The sequence below is a fragment of the Oryza glaberrima genome, chromosome 1 (assembly GCF_000147395.1).
Source record: "Oryza glaberrima chromosome 1, OglaRS2, whole genome shotgun sequence".
Lineage (NCBI taxonomy): Eukaryota > Viridiplantae > Streptophyta > Magnoliopsida > Poales > Poaceae > Oryza > Oryza glaberrima.
The window spans coordinates 32097281-32111467 of NC_068326.1; the positions used below are offsets into that span (position 1 = coordinate 32097281).

Here is a 14187-nt window from a genome sequence, read left to right on the forward strand (position 1 = left end):
CAAGGCATTAGCTCTTGTTCTAGCTGACGAGAGAGGGAGGGAGAGAGAGAGAGAGAGAGAGAGAGCGAGCTGGCCTGAAGAATCAATGGCGTCGCCGCGGCTGAAGAGGGAGCAGTCGTTCGACTTCGAGGAGGCGAGCGCGCAGGAAGCCGTGGGATCCGCGTCGGCGTCGTACAGCCCTCCCGGGGGCGGCGGCGTCTTCGGCATCTCGCCGCCGGAGTCCTCGCCGCGCGACGGCCGGAAGAGAAGGTACTATACTACACGAGCTAGCTAAGCTAGCACACACAGATGTTAATTTGTTAATTAGTACCTGTATCTCCTTGATTGCTTCGTGTTTAATTTCGTCGATTCGTTCATATATTTTGCCTCTCTCCAACCACTTCTTGTTTACCTCTCTTGCCGTCTTGAATGGATTAATTTCTTGAGCCGCTGATCCTAACCGCGCTTTGCTGATTTGAGTTGTGTGTACCTGTTTGCCCTTTCTTTTTCTTCGTTTCTTGAGTCTGCCAAAATTAAGGAGAATGGGAATTATAGTTTCTGGCTTCTGTGTGGTATGCCAATATGGGGAAATTTTTGGGGAAATTAAGGAGGAGGAAGAAACATTAACATGGTCATAAACAGGCAATGTTAGGATCTATATGTGGGGTTGGTAGATAGTATGTACTATATTGCAACTTGAATTTAATGGTTTAATTACTACTAAAAAGAATGACGAAACCTTGTACGATTGAGGGTGATAACGCTAGCTCGTCTGCACTATTAAAACAAACAGATTGAAAAATTAAGCCAATTAAATGGATGCATACTACCCCAACTATCAAGGTTTTTCTTTCCTCCATCGATCTTAATTTCTTCCTTTGAGTTGTCCTACTTTTGAGTGAGCTAGCTATATTTCATGAGCTGAGGTGAAAGCGGAAAATTAATACGCATTTTTTTTGGGGGGGGGGGGGGGGGCATAATGTTTTGCTCAAGTTTGGATTGAGATTCTGCACTACAGTAAAAGGACATGCCATTAATAAATTAAAATCATCAAACATCACATATATGCTAATAGCCATTTTCAGCATTCTTCATAATTCACCAAGAAGATGCATATTCTCCTCCTTTGAATGAAGACCATTTCTTTTTGACACTTAGGAACCCGAAGTGATCATATGTTGTTCCATTTTCTTAACATATGTCCATGCATCTTTGCCATAGTGGAGGGCTCCATTAATTGCTTGAGAACCCTACCTTACTACTAGTTCTAGATTGGAGCTCTTCCTGCGCATTTTAAGCATGCTAGCTTATAACAAGAAAACAAAGAATGCACATAGAGAAGTCTCGAATCTTCTTTGTTATATATATATCGAATTACCAACTGATCGAACCAACCTTTGTTTCTTTCCTTAGCAGTAATAGTCCACAATTAGTAGTATTTTATGACTCACAAGCATATACTTTTCTTCTAAAAGAGGTAAAAATTAAAGGAAACAAGAAAGTGCCAAGCACATGCATGTCGGCAGTCCATCTTCATCACTTCATGCATGCAGCATCCATAAAGTTCCACTAACCATTTCTCCTTCCTAGTTAAGTTTAAGATATATCCATGAACTTATTCATACTTGTGATTCTCATTCTCATACACTCCCATCCCCCTAACTATACAGTGTTATCCTGATCAACTTGTGTAGTTTTGTGTGTTAGTGTTTTGACTTATTCTTACTATTGACCTATGTATCCTTGATACAGTTTTTCTTTTGTTGTCCTCAAGCCTCAACCTCAATTAATGCAATGGCAAATTGAAACTCCTTAGTTCTAAACAAAATGTTTTGATCCTTCATTTATATATATATATATATATATATATATATATATATATATATATATTCCTATGCTGGTAAACTTCTTTCTTTTTTGGACATGAACATTATTAATCGGGAATTAGGACCCTTCATAGTGTGAGTTGACTACAAGTCTTCCAGGGGGGGAGTGGTGTACACGGTCAGAGACCAAGCGCATACGTATGAACTAGTGCGTAGACTTGATCAAATTAACTCATAGTATTAGATAAGGACATATTGATCAGTTGTGTGGAACACTAGGCCATTTATTATTTACGGGAGACGTTTAACTCTTTCTCTATCCACTCAGATTAATCCTGTCTCGAACTACACCTATTTGTAAGTGAACACTAGAGCTTATTCAATTCTGGCCATTTTTCATTTTAAGAATGAGAAAAGGGCATTTCTGACGGCATTGCTTCATTGATCATAATATTTTTGCATGCGACAATCTGAAGTGCGTACGTTGCACACACATTATTTCACAAAGATTCATGCATAGTGTTTAGCCACTATATATTCACACCAACAATTAAATTTTGATCTTGATATATAGATTGAAATCTAGATATTAGTACAGCAAGATATCAGTGACATTTGTCAGAAGATCAGAGCATATATATATATATATATATATATATATATATATATATATATATATATATATATATATATATATATATATATATATATATATATAGAGAGAGAGAGAGAGAGAGAGAGAGAGAGAGAGAGAGAGGAACCATACTCTTATATTTTCAGATAATTAATGAATATCAACCCGGTCTCTACATCCTTCAATGAAGGATGTACATCGGCAACAAAATAAAAACGAGTTCTAGACTCTAGCCCTCACACGAGGAAGCATTAAACATAATTAACAAAAGTTCAGATTCTCAAACACCAAACTTAACACCAAGCTACAATTCTTTTTTCTAAAATTCCATCCGACGAACCTGCAAACAACTCCATATCTGCAATTCCAAGATCACTACATGGCTACACCATGACCACCTTTCGCCAACACATGAATATGTAGGGGAAAAGCATGATTAACTTCTAAGCAGTTCCTCAGCTCTCGGCCCCTCTCTTTTAATTTCTAAGCAGTTGCAACCTATATTTTGCCTAGTATATATATGTTGCCTTGAAAATCATATGTACGTAAGAAATAATGAATTAATTAATTTGCTTCCATATTAAGGATCACAAAATTTCTATTCAAACAACAAACCGCCCAGCTTATTGTAGCAACTCCCACAAAAAAAAATGATGCTTGCAACATGCAATATCAAGATCAATGTGATGAATTTGTTGAGATTAAAATAAAGAAAGAAAGGGTGATATATATAGCCATGCCATTGCATAGTAAAACCGACCAAAAATTTCTAAAGGACAACATCAAAAGATTAGTCGCTATTTTTCACAAGTTATACCCCATTATTTGAACGTTTTGACAGTACACTTGAAACCGTTGCCTTTCATCCTTATAAAAGAATCGAGAGCGTCAGTAAAACTACCATGCATATATAAGTGTATTTTCAGCTGATCTAGCTATTTAACCTATTGTCCAAACAAATTCAAGTTCGAATATCAACTTAACTGTTGATAAAAAGGTTGGGAGAGCATGTATTTCATTGTTCCTCGGTCGTGTCTAGGCTCCATTATTATACAAGTCATGAATTTGGCTGAAATTATTCTATCTTAAAATCATATAAATTTGTGTACTGTTAGGAATGTTAAGAACAGTGTTAATTAGCACTGCTTTGCGCCCCTTCTTATTAGATTATTTTTGTGGTTCTGGCTCATCCACTATTCTCAACATGTCAATAAAAAGTGGGCACCACTAATATATATACTCACATTCCAGCTAGTTTCCATAGATCCACAGTACTATGGATCACATGAAAAGCTAGAGAAGCATTTCTGAATCTGTCTGATGAAAAAAGAATCTTTAATTATGCTAGATTCTTCATGTCTCATATGGCATGCGTTCGGGGGAGGTGGTAACCCATTTAGAAGGGGTACGTATTTAATTTACCAACTTATCAACAGATTCAGATCCATTTCCCTTTAAATAAGCTAATGACCCAGACATTGACATAAGCATGCATGCAAATAACGGAGATCAAGCAACTACTACTAGCTAGGCCCCCTTCAACATGCATGTCTCGTGTACATGTCCTACTCTGATGGAGGCCATCCAACTCACCCATATGCATGCTCCTTTTTAACAATGGATAAAAAATCGGGGATATACACAGTACTTAAAGGATAAAGAATACTTAAATTTTAAATCTCATAACTAAGAAACAAGAGAAAAAAAAACTAAAAGACTAAGCTTCGAACTTACTCCATTCGTTTCACAACGTAAGTTATTTTAGCATTTCCCACATTAATATTGATGTTAATGAATCTAGACATATATATCTATCTAGATTCATTAACATCAATATAAATGCGGGAAATACTAGAATGACTTACATTGTGAAACGGTGGTAGTACAAACTACCGTTGCGTCATAAGATTGCACTGAGTCGATTTTGATATAGAGGCCATGCTAACACGAAACAACTAACACAGTACTTCAATCTCGCTAAGTTCAGATATAGTACGTGGTAAATACACCCTGGATACTACATACATATATAGTACACATAATTAATTTGTTATATGTTGTACTTATAATGCGACTTTGTTTGCAAGTAGTCATTAGTGTTGTACAACAACTAACTGACAAGGTTATGTTTTTCAAATATATATAAGCGTGCATGTTGCAATATCTGGCCACATAATTAATTAGGCCAGCAATTATATATGTAATGGTGCTTGTTTTTAACTTCATGTAAACATCGATCGTTCATTATTAATTTAGTCCTGTAGAACTATTTCTGTACTCGAGGTATATTTTTCTTGTATATTATCAGTCATGTGCGATTCTTTGCATATTATTCATGTATATTGGAACAATTTTTTCTATATTACCTCCTCCGATCATAAATATTTGACACATTTGACATTAATCATTTGTCTTATTTAAAAAATATATATTATATTTTATTTTCTTGTGACTTGTTTTATTATTAAAGTTACTTTAAACGCAACATATATTTTTATATATTTGTACTAAAATTCTGAATAAGACGAATGGTTAAGTTTTATGGTCAAATCAATTGCATGAAATAAATATTTATGATCCGAGGAAGTATATATTGTCACTTTTGATGTATCCTAATTAATATAGCAGGTTTTATTATTTTCATAACATTGTAAAATTACTTGCTAACTCTTTCTATTTGAACTGTATACACGGAGTATTGCTGCAGGAAGGATAGACCATCATTGGTGAAACATACGTTCACACCTCATTTTGATGGTCATTTGTGGAGGAAGTATGGCCAGAAGAACATCAAGGACTCTGCTTTCCCTAGGTAATTAAATTAGTCATTATCTAAATAGAACCTAAATTATTTATCTGTTGACTATCAGCTGTAAAAAGTTTTAAGTCATGCATTCTGTTCATATTGAGAAATGACATATTAAGAAATGATATAATATGCGCTCTTGTTGGTTTCAATCATCTAGGTTGTTCTTTTATTGTTTACTATGAGAATATATTATAGAAATAAATTGTTATAATATTTTAGAATGCTTCATTTGCTGTGAATTACTATAAAAAAGTGAAGAGTAAAATTGACAGATGGGAAAATTAAGCTACCAGGAGTCAAACAACAAAAACTCGAAATTACTATCTAGCAAAGTTATGGTTAATTTAGCACACACATTTTCAGATGATAGTTTTCATATGAAAGTTTTCTTGATGAAAGTTTCAAAATAAAAGCTTTCTGGATGAATGTTTTCCTGGTAGACGTTTTTCTAAAAGTTCTCATACAAAAGTTTTTGGGAAAAAAATATGTGTGTTGTGAATGTAGCAATCCCATCTAAAAGTAGCTTTTAGTCAATTTCTTTCTTGCATATTGGGATTTCCATTGAAATATTATGCATGGTCAGCAGTAGGCTACTTGGCTACAACAAACTATTAACAATAGTAACTGTACTAGTACTTAAAAAAGTTCAGAGTTCAAAATCAACCTAATTTGTGGTAAAACCGCGCGGCGAGATCCTAATCTTAAGATGCATTTAAATCTTATGCATCTGTACTGTAAATGGAATCGCAGGTTATATTACAGATGCTCTTACCGTGAGGACAGACAGTGCCTTGCCTCCAAGCTGGTGCAGCAGGAGAACGACGACGACCCGCCACTGTACAGGGTCACCTACACGTACGAGCACACCTGCAACACCACGCCCGTCCCGACCCCCGACGTCGTGGCCGAGCAGCCGCCGCCGGGCGCCGCCGGCGACGCGTACCTCCTCAGGTTCGGCTCCTCCGCCGGCGGCGGCGGCGGCGGCGCTCATCAGCAGCAGACCGAGCGAGAACGGCAGCAGCAAAATACAGCGAGAAGAAGGCCATTCATGATGCTGAGCTTCGATTCTAGTAGCAGCCATCAGCTGCACGAGCAGCCGCACGCGTTCCCTCCCGACGGCCAGCTGCCGGCCACGGCCGCGGCCGCGTCGCCGTCGTCGTTCACGGCAGCCGAGGCGTTGGCGGCGCCGCCGCTCACGACGACGATGAACGACGGAGGCGACCTGTTCTCGACGTGGGACGCGCTCAGGTATGGTTTGGACTATGACCACGGGCACCTTGGTAACCATGTTTATCTCCCTGATGACTGTAATGGTGGTGATGATAATTACTGATATAACGGACCGAGTGCAAATTCACGTACGGTCACGACCTTAAAATTAACCGTGACCATTATTTGATCAGGAATTGAGTAGTACGGGGAATACATATTAATTCTTTGCGGGAGACGTAATGGTTACTTGCTCACTAATTGAGCAGGGAATAATTAAAGCCATGTTTAGAGGCATTTGAAATAGCAAATGGCAAATGACAAAAGTTTCTGTGGCAAAAGTTTTGGCATTGCACCCCCCCCCCCCCCCCCCCCAAAAAAAAAACATGTAGCTCTCTCTCTCTCTCATGCTTGTAATGCTTGTTGCTTGCCGCTGCTGCTGCTTGTCGTTGCTGCCGCTATTGCTGATGCGCGCTGCGGCCGTGAGGGTAGTGCAAATGATGATGCTGCTGCTGCTAAGTTGAAAACAAGAGATTCATCTCTTACTGGTACAAGCCACAATTTGACAGTGCACAGATGTATCAACAGTTCCCAAATGACCATTTCCAGATAGTTCAAATGTATCAATAGCTCGCAAAATTGTCCGTAGCATACCAACAAAAAAAATGTCCAAATAATTATTAAAAGTCCATAGCATAGAAACATTAAAATGTCCACATACATATTAAAAGTCCCAGTGCACAATTTTAAAAGTCCATACAACACAAATATTACAACACTACAGTAGTCATATCTATTATATTATTAAAACAGCTTTGAAAGGAGACACCACGTTCGCTGTGGCGGCTAGAAATTCTCACATTAATCGGAGAAAAAGAGAAAACTTTACACCATTAGATCTTAGTTGTCTAAATTTTAAGGGCTGAGATTTAATAGCATAGAAGTTTTAATATGGTAATCAGATACAGCTACGTGTATTATAGAAATTGGCCAGCAGCAGATAGACTTTTCTTACCAAACTAGCACTAGGAAACAAAAATTGTAATAGGAATCTAGGGAAAAAAGCTATGTCCGTGTATGATTTTGTGTCCGATTGCTATGGTGGCTAGCTACCAAAAAAAAATGATACTACAAAGCAATCACAGCACGTACAGTTTCCATCTGCCGTCTCCAACAAAATAACGAAGAAATAGGAGCCAGAGAAAGAGAAGGTACGACCAGTACACGAGAGAAATAGATATATTTGATGGCTGGTCTATTTATTCAATTACCTCGGCTAACTCTTTGTACTCTACTCCTGTTACGAGGGATAGAAATTCCCACGTTAACCCAAAAAATAATTTTTCAAGTAAAAATACAATTTAAAAGTAACTAAAATTCGGAATTAAAAATAAGCAATATTGAAAAGAGAGTCTATATAACAATCCAATATGAGATTAATTAAAATTTAAAATATAAATAAAATAAAATCCGAATTTTTTTTAACAAAAAGAAGATTTCAAGTAGTAAAATAACTAAAATTCGAAATTAAAAATAAGCAAAGTTGAAAGAAGAGTCCAAATAAAAACCCAACACGAGAGTAATTGAAATTCAAAATAAATAAATGAGAATACAAAAATAAAAATAAGAGTGGAATACATTATATAAATAACTAAAATTTGCAATAAAAAAGAACTATTGAAAGAAGAGACTATATAGAGAGAGAGAGAGAGATTAATTAAAATTTGGAATAACAAATAAAATAAATTCTGAAAATAGAAAAATATTTATAAGAGTTCATATAGGAATATAATTTATCTCCAAATAAGAACACGACATGAGAGTAATTGAAATTCAAAATAAAAAAACACGAAAATACAAAAATAAAAATGAGAGTGGAATACATTATATAAATAACTAAAATTCGTAATAAAAAAGAATTATTGAAAGAAGAGACCATATAGAGAGATTAATTAAAATTCGGTATAACAAATAAAATAAATTATGAAAATAGAAAAATAATTATAAGAGTTGAAGTAGGAATATAATTTATAAAAAAAAATATCGGAATGAAAAATATGGAATTTTCAAAAAAAAAAAAAGGTCCATTTAGAACACTACGATGACAAATACAATAAAGAGGGGAGAAACAATGAGCCCGTAAAGGAATAGAGTGGTGGTGGTTGATGGGACATCTAAAAACTATAAACAAAACCCGAAATAGAATCAAATGACAATTAAGAGGAGGGACGACGGGCATACCATTAAGCAACACGGTTATGACAGTTGGCGAGACTTATAAAAAGTAAAACCCCAATGATAATCATGTTCGATTTTAAATATCTCTATGGGCGGCCATAGAGGAGTACAGTGGCGAAGCCATTAATGTTTTGGTGGGACTTCTAGAAAGTGAAAAGGAACACAAACAATAATTATGTTCAATTTTTTAAATCCCAATGATAAAAAAGAGAGGATGCAGTGGATGGGCCGTAGTGGAGTACATTGACGACGTTTGACGGGACTTCTAAAAATTATAAAAACGAAACCCAACGAGACAATCAAATCTGAAAACTACAAGTTCTAATTTTTGAAGTTCTAAAGAGGATAAATAGAAGTAATGATAGATCAAGCAATCAAATAAAGGTGTGGTAGAGGAGCAAGGGTAGCGACTAACGTGACTTTTAAAAACTTTAAATTAGAAACATGGGAATGATAAATTTTAAATAAAATCATATGTAAAAAATAATAATTTTATACGGGTACTAGCCGCGCAATTGCGCGGGCTACCCAATTATAAGAGTTAAAGTAGGAATATATTTTATAAATAAAAAAATATCAGAATGAAAAATATACGGGTTCTAAAGAGGATGAATAGAAATAGTGATAGAATCGAGCAATCAAATAAAGGGGTGACAGAGGAGTAAGGGTAGCTATTGACGTGACTTTTAAAAACTTTAAAATTAGAAACACTAGAATGGTAAATTTTAAATAAAATCATATGTAAAAAGCAAATAATTTTATACGGGTGCTAGCTGTGCAATTGCGCGGGCCACCCAATTATAAGAGTTAAAGTAGGAATATATTTTCTAAATAAAAAAATATCGGAATGAAAGTTATGGAATTTTCAAACAAAAAATTCATCTAGAAAACAGATGACAAATGATAATATAGATGGGAGAAGCAACATGCCTATAAAGGAGTAGAGTGATAACGGTTGATGGGACATCTCAAAACTATTGATAAAGCCCCAAATAGAATCCCAATGATGATTGAAAGTAGGAACAACGGAAAGGTCGTTAAGCAACACGGTCACGACATTTGGCAGGACATCCAAAAAATAAAAAATAAAGAGTGAAGGCAGCGGCGAGCCGTAGAGGAGCACAGTGGCAAAGCCAATGATGATTGGCGGGACTTCTAGAAAGTAAAAAAATGAACACAAACGATAATTATGTTCGATTTAAATCTCAATGACAATAAAGAGATGAGGCAGCGGACGGGTCGTAAAGGAGTATAGTGGCAGTGTTTGATGGGACTTCCAAAAATAATAGAATTGAAACCCAATGAAGATAATAAACTCTAAAAACTATAAGGTCCAATTTTTAAAGGTTCCAAAGAGAATGAATAGAAGCAGTTGTAACGATTGATGAGACATCTAAAAACTATTAACAAAACCCCAAATATAATCCAATGACGATTAAAAGCAAGGACGATGGATAGGCTATTAAGCAACACGGTCATGAAAAAATAAAAAATAAACCCCAATGATAATCATGTTTGATTTTGAAATCTCAAGGACAATAAAGAGGGCAGGTAGCGGGTGAACCATAGAGAAGTACAGTGGCAAAGCCAGTGATGGTTTGGTGGGACTTCTAGAAAGTAAAAAATAAATCTAAACGATAATCATGTTTGATTTTTAAAATCCCAGGCAACGGATGGGTCGTACAGGAGTATAGTGACAACGTTTGATGGGACTTCTAAAAAAATATAAAAATGAAACTCAACGATGATAATAAACTATATCTAAATAATGTCTACTACATCCGTCCCAAAATATAACAACTTTTAGCTATGAATCTAGACACATAGTTGTCTAGATTCAAAGCTAAAAATGCTTATATTTTGGGACGGAGGGAGTAATTTTTAAAGATTCCAAAGAGAGAGAATAGAAGCAGTGGTACATCGAGCAAGCAAATAAGGAAGGAGGTGACGAAGAAGTAAGGAGGTGACGAAGAAGTAAGGAGTAACAACTGGTATGACTTTGAACTATAAAATTAGAATCACGGGGATAATAAGGTTTGGTCTTTTAAAGTTTTAAAACAACGAGATAGCTATTTAATAAATTTTAAGTAAAATCATTTTAGAAAATAGATAATTTTAAATGGGTGCTAGCCGCACAATCGCGCGGGCCACCCAGCTAGTTCTATTGAATCCAGTGTTTGTGCGTAGGGTTTGAATGAATTGCCACAATCCCTTCAGTTGCCTAATCCTATTAGTAATTTGGGATCTACCATGCCGCAGGTTGGTTGCTGCATGATAAGCAGCGATAATCTCCCTCATCCCAGTCTTCTGCATGAGTCCATTCACGCAGTTTCCCTTATTTATCTGGTCAACCCAAATTTCACACAGCAAGCTGGTATTGTCCTCTGTCCAATTGGCCCTGTCAGGTTTAACCTAAACCCACCCATAACGGTAAGCAAAAAATATTTAACACGATTTAAGGGAAACAAATACATCTTCAGTTATGACAACTTAATAGAGCAAATCACAAAGCACAAGTATATTAAACCTAAACATATCACAGTCCAGGAGACATAAACCACAATGCAACATAGCTTCTGGATCACAGGAATCAGAGTGCAAGACATAAACATATCACACCTATATAAACTTTTGAATCACAAATTTTTTGCTCAGTTATATAAATCACAAGGCAACATAACTCCTAAAATCTCCAAACTAATCACACCTAATCACACCACAGCACATCTTTATGATATGGTCACAGATGAAGCAAAGGGCACCACACAACAGCACACAACTACATCGTACTACACCACAGCACAGCACAGATTTATGAAATGGAAATGGTAAAATTGAAGCAAAGGGAATCACAGGACATCACAGCAGCACAGCCACGAAGATGAAATGGTTGGTCGGCATACCTTCCCATGATTTTGGAAAATTTCTTGGAGCTCGGCGGCATCTTCGACGTTGTCGGAGTCGGCCGCGGGCGCCGCACGGCCACCTCCATACGGTGAGGAATTGGCGCGAGCTGCCGTGGCGCCTCGGCCACATGGAGCAGGGCGGGCCGAGCGTAAGCCCAGTGTCCGACTCACAGCACGCACGGGAGGGAGATCAGCAGAGCCGCCTCCTTGGCGGAGCGATGGTGGCTCCCAGATCCGCCGACGCCGCGTCCATGTGCGCCGCCCCAAAGGTGGCCCCCTCCTCCGCTGATGACGCCTCCTTGCGAGCCGGATCGAAGAAGACCCTCGTATCTCCCCAAATCTGGCCACCCATCCCCGCCGGAGTTGAGGTCGAGGGCGGCCATGCCTATCCTGGAGGCACTGCCGCTGCGGGATCCAGTGTAGTACAGGGAGTCGGTGTAGGGGTCGAGCTCGTCGTGGTCGGCGTGTGAATCGGACTGCGACATGAAGTCCCTTGTGCCGGAGCCATCGCCGTATCCGTCGCTGTCCATCTCCACCCCGGACTGGTGCGGCGGGGGAGATCGAGGCTGCCGTGACCTGGTGCGGCGGGCGAAATCAACGGCGGAGCAAGGGAGTCGGAAGCGAGCGTGAGCGGCGGCTGAGGCGGAGCGGGCGTGAGCGCCTGCGGCAGGGGAGATCGGCGAAGGAGGATGCGGAGCAAGGGAGGAAGAGGCGAAGCCGGCGGGGAGATCGGCGGAGGAGGCGGGGGAGATAGGCGAAGGAGGCGGAGCAAGCGGATGGGGATTTTTTTGGGGGCGAGAGAGAGAGAGGGTGCGACGGAAGAGAGAGAGAGCGAGTGGGGGTATTGCGCGTCCGTGAGGGGTGGTCCGTGTCCCTATGCACTTTTTGGCGAAATTTGCTAGTCCATACTGCCAAATGCCAAATACAAAGTTGCCATTTTTCTACCCTAGTGTTTAGATCCAAAATGACAAAAGGTGCTTCAAAATGGCAAAACTTTTGCCATTTTGAAGGATCTAAACAGGGCCTAAAGGAGTAATGTTCTTACGCTCCCCATGCTGAAAAAGGAAATGAAGTGCTCATGATTTATTTTTTTTGTCTCCTTTATAGCATCTTCAATAAATAGTCCCCATTTTAAGACCGGAAGCTAAATGGGGCTATGCCCATTTCCTAAGCTCCAAAATTGTTTCCCCTCTTATGCCGCTGATGTGCACTTGGGGTCCCATCTCAGGGGTTGCTGCTGAAGTTGGAAAGCAACAACACCCATTTAAAGGTCTTGTGCACATTAGTAGCACAAGACAACGTGCACAAGACCGGGGAGCACATCGTGCAATATACCAGTGCAATGCAGCGATGACCACGACGTGTGCGTGGTAGAAGGAGATCACTGACTGGAGGGTGGTGGCGCATCTTAGGGTTCTACTAGTGCTATAGGGACATGAAGGAATATGGCTACATCAGTCACCAAGTGTGGCAGCTTTTGTGGTTATTGCTCGCTCCCCAGGAGGAGTTCGGTTGTTTGGTGGAGGGATGAAGGCCCTTAAGAGGGACCGTGGCTTGTGGAGGTTGACGATGGCAGGACCATACCAACATTTTGGACGGCGACGGGTGTGTACGAGGGACGAGTGAGTCTTTCTTCTCTATTGCCCTTTCCTTCTGTAGTCCTTCTCGCTTTGTCCAGATGGCCTAGTTGTTTTAACTGGTTGGAGGTGTGTTGGTCGGTAGTTAAGTGGTGGTTCCTTGTCTTGGTTCCGCGGTGCTCGATCCTACTTAGCGGCAGTTGGTGCGGTATGTGCTAGGTCTTCGGGATGTGTAGGTGCTGTCAGCGTATAGTATAGTGGTGGGTTTTGTTTTTGTTTTCCTGATTATTCTAGTGCTATAGTAGTGTTGTATTCTTTTTTCCTATTATATTAATATAAAACTCTCATTGTTTGGTATAGTTCGTTTAAAAATATATATTTGGCATTCAGAGAAAATTGTTTTCTGATTTCTTATCATTGTATATTTATTTGGCACTTATTACAGGCCACACTTCACTTTTAGTTGGTCCCCACCACTGTTGACACTTAGCACCCCCTTATGCGGCGACGAGTTAAAAAGAAATTAGTGCTCTGCTCTCTCACCTTGTACATGCCCTTAGCAAGTCACTCCGAAAGCAGATGAACAAATTTGATATTTTAAGGGTGTGTTATACTACATGTTCTCACGCTTTCCGGAGTGCTAAACGATATGGTTTTGTAAAAATAAAAATTATTGAAAAGTTGCTTTAAAAATTCATATCATTTCATTTTCAAGTATTTAAGCTAATACTTAGTTAATCATGTGAGTCACCCAGTTTTATGTGTGAGGGGAGAAGTTCTTAACGTTCTCTCCGGAATACACCCAAATATGTTAGGGTAGGACCAGTCCTTTGATTGGTGTGGGTCTCGTAAAGAAAAAAAAAAGGCTATCTTATTAGAGGTCACTACACCATATGATCTTGACTCTTGAATCTTGAGCTACTGCATCCAAAATCAATAATGTATTGTACTCCCTCCGTCCACAAAAAAAAGGCAAACCCTGGGTTTCCGTGTCCAACTTTGACTGTTC

General features: G+C 38.7%; 1 protein-coding gene across 1 annotated transcript; it reads left to right on the forward strand.

Annotated features, from left to right (window-relative positions):
• The first annotated feature begins 82 nt into the window (after nucleotides 1-82).
• LOC127760640 (probable WRKY transcription factor 2) lies at nucleotides 83-6782 on the forward strand. The gene is made up of 3 exons (XM_052284929.1): nucleotides 83-249; nucleotides 5147-5251; nucleotides 5999-6782. The coding sequence occupies exons 1-3, from the start codon at nucleotides 86-88 to the stop codon at nucleotides 6579-6581; spliced, it is 852 nt and encodes a 283-aa protein (XP_052140889.1). The 5' UTR covers nucleotides 83-85; the 3' UTR covers nucleotides 6582-6782.
• Nucleotides 6783-14187: the final 7405 nt, after the last annotated feature.

Coding starts and splice junctions, on each gene's coding strand:
- LOC127760640 (XM_052284929.1), top strand. CDS start 86: ATGGCGTCGCCGCGGCTGAAGAGGGAGCAGTCGTTCGACTTCGAGGAG. Junction 250..5,146: donor CGCGACGGCCGGAAGAGAAG/GTACTATACTAC, acceptor GTATTGCTGCAG/GAAGGATAGACCATCATTGG. Junction 5,252..5,998: donor AAGGACTCTGCTTTCCCTAG/GTAATTAAATTA, acceptor ATGGAATCGCAG/GTTATATTACAGATGCTCTT.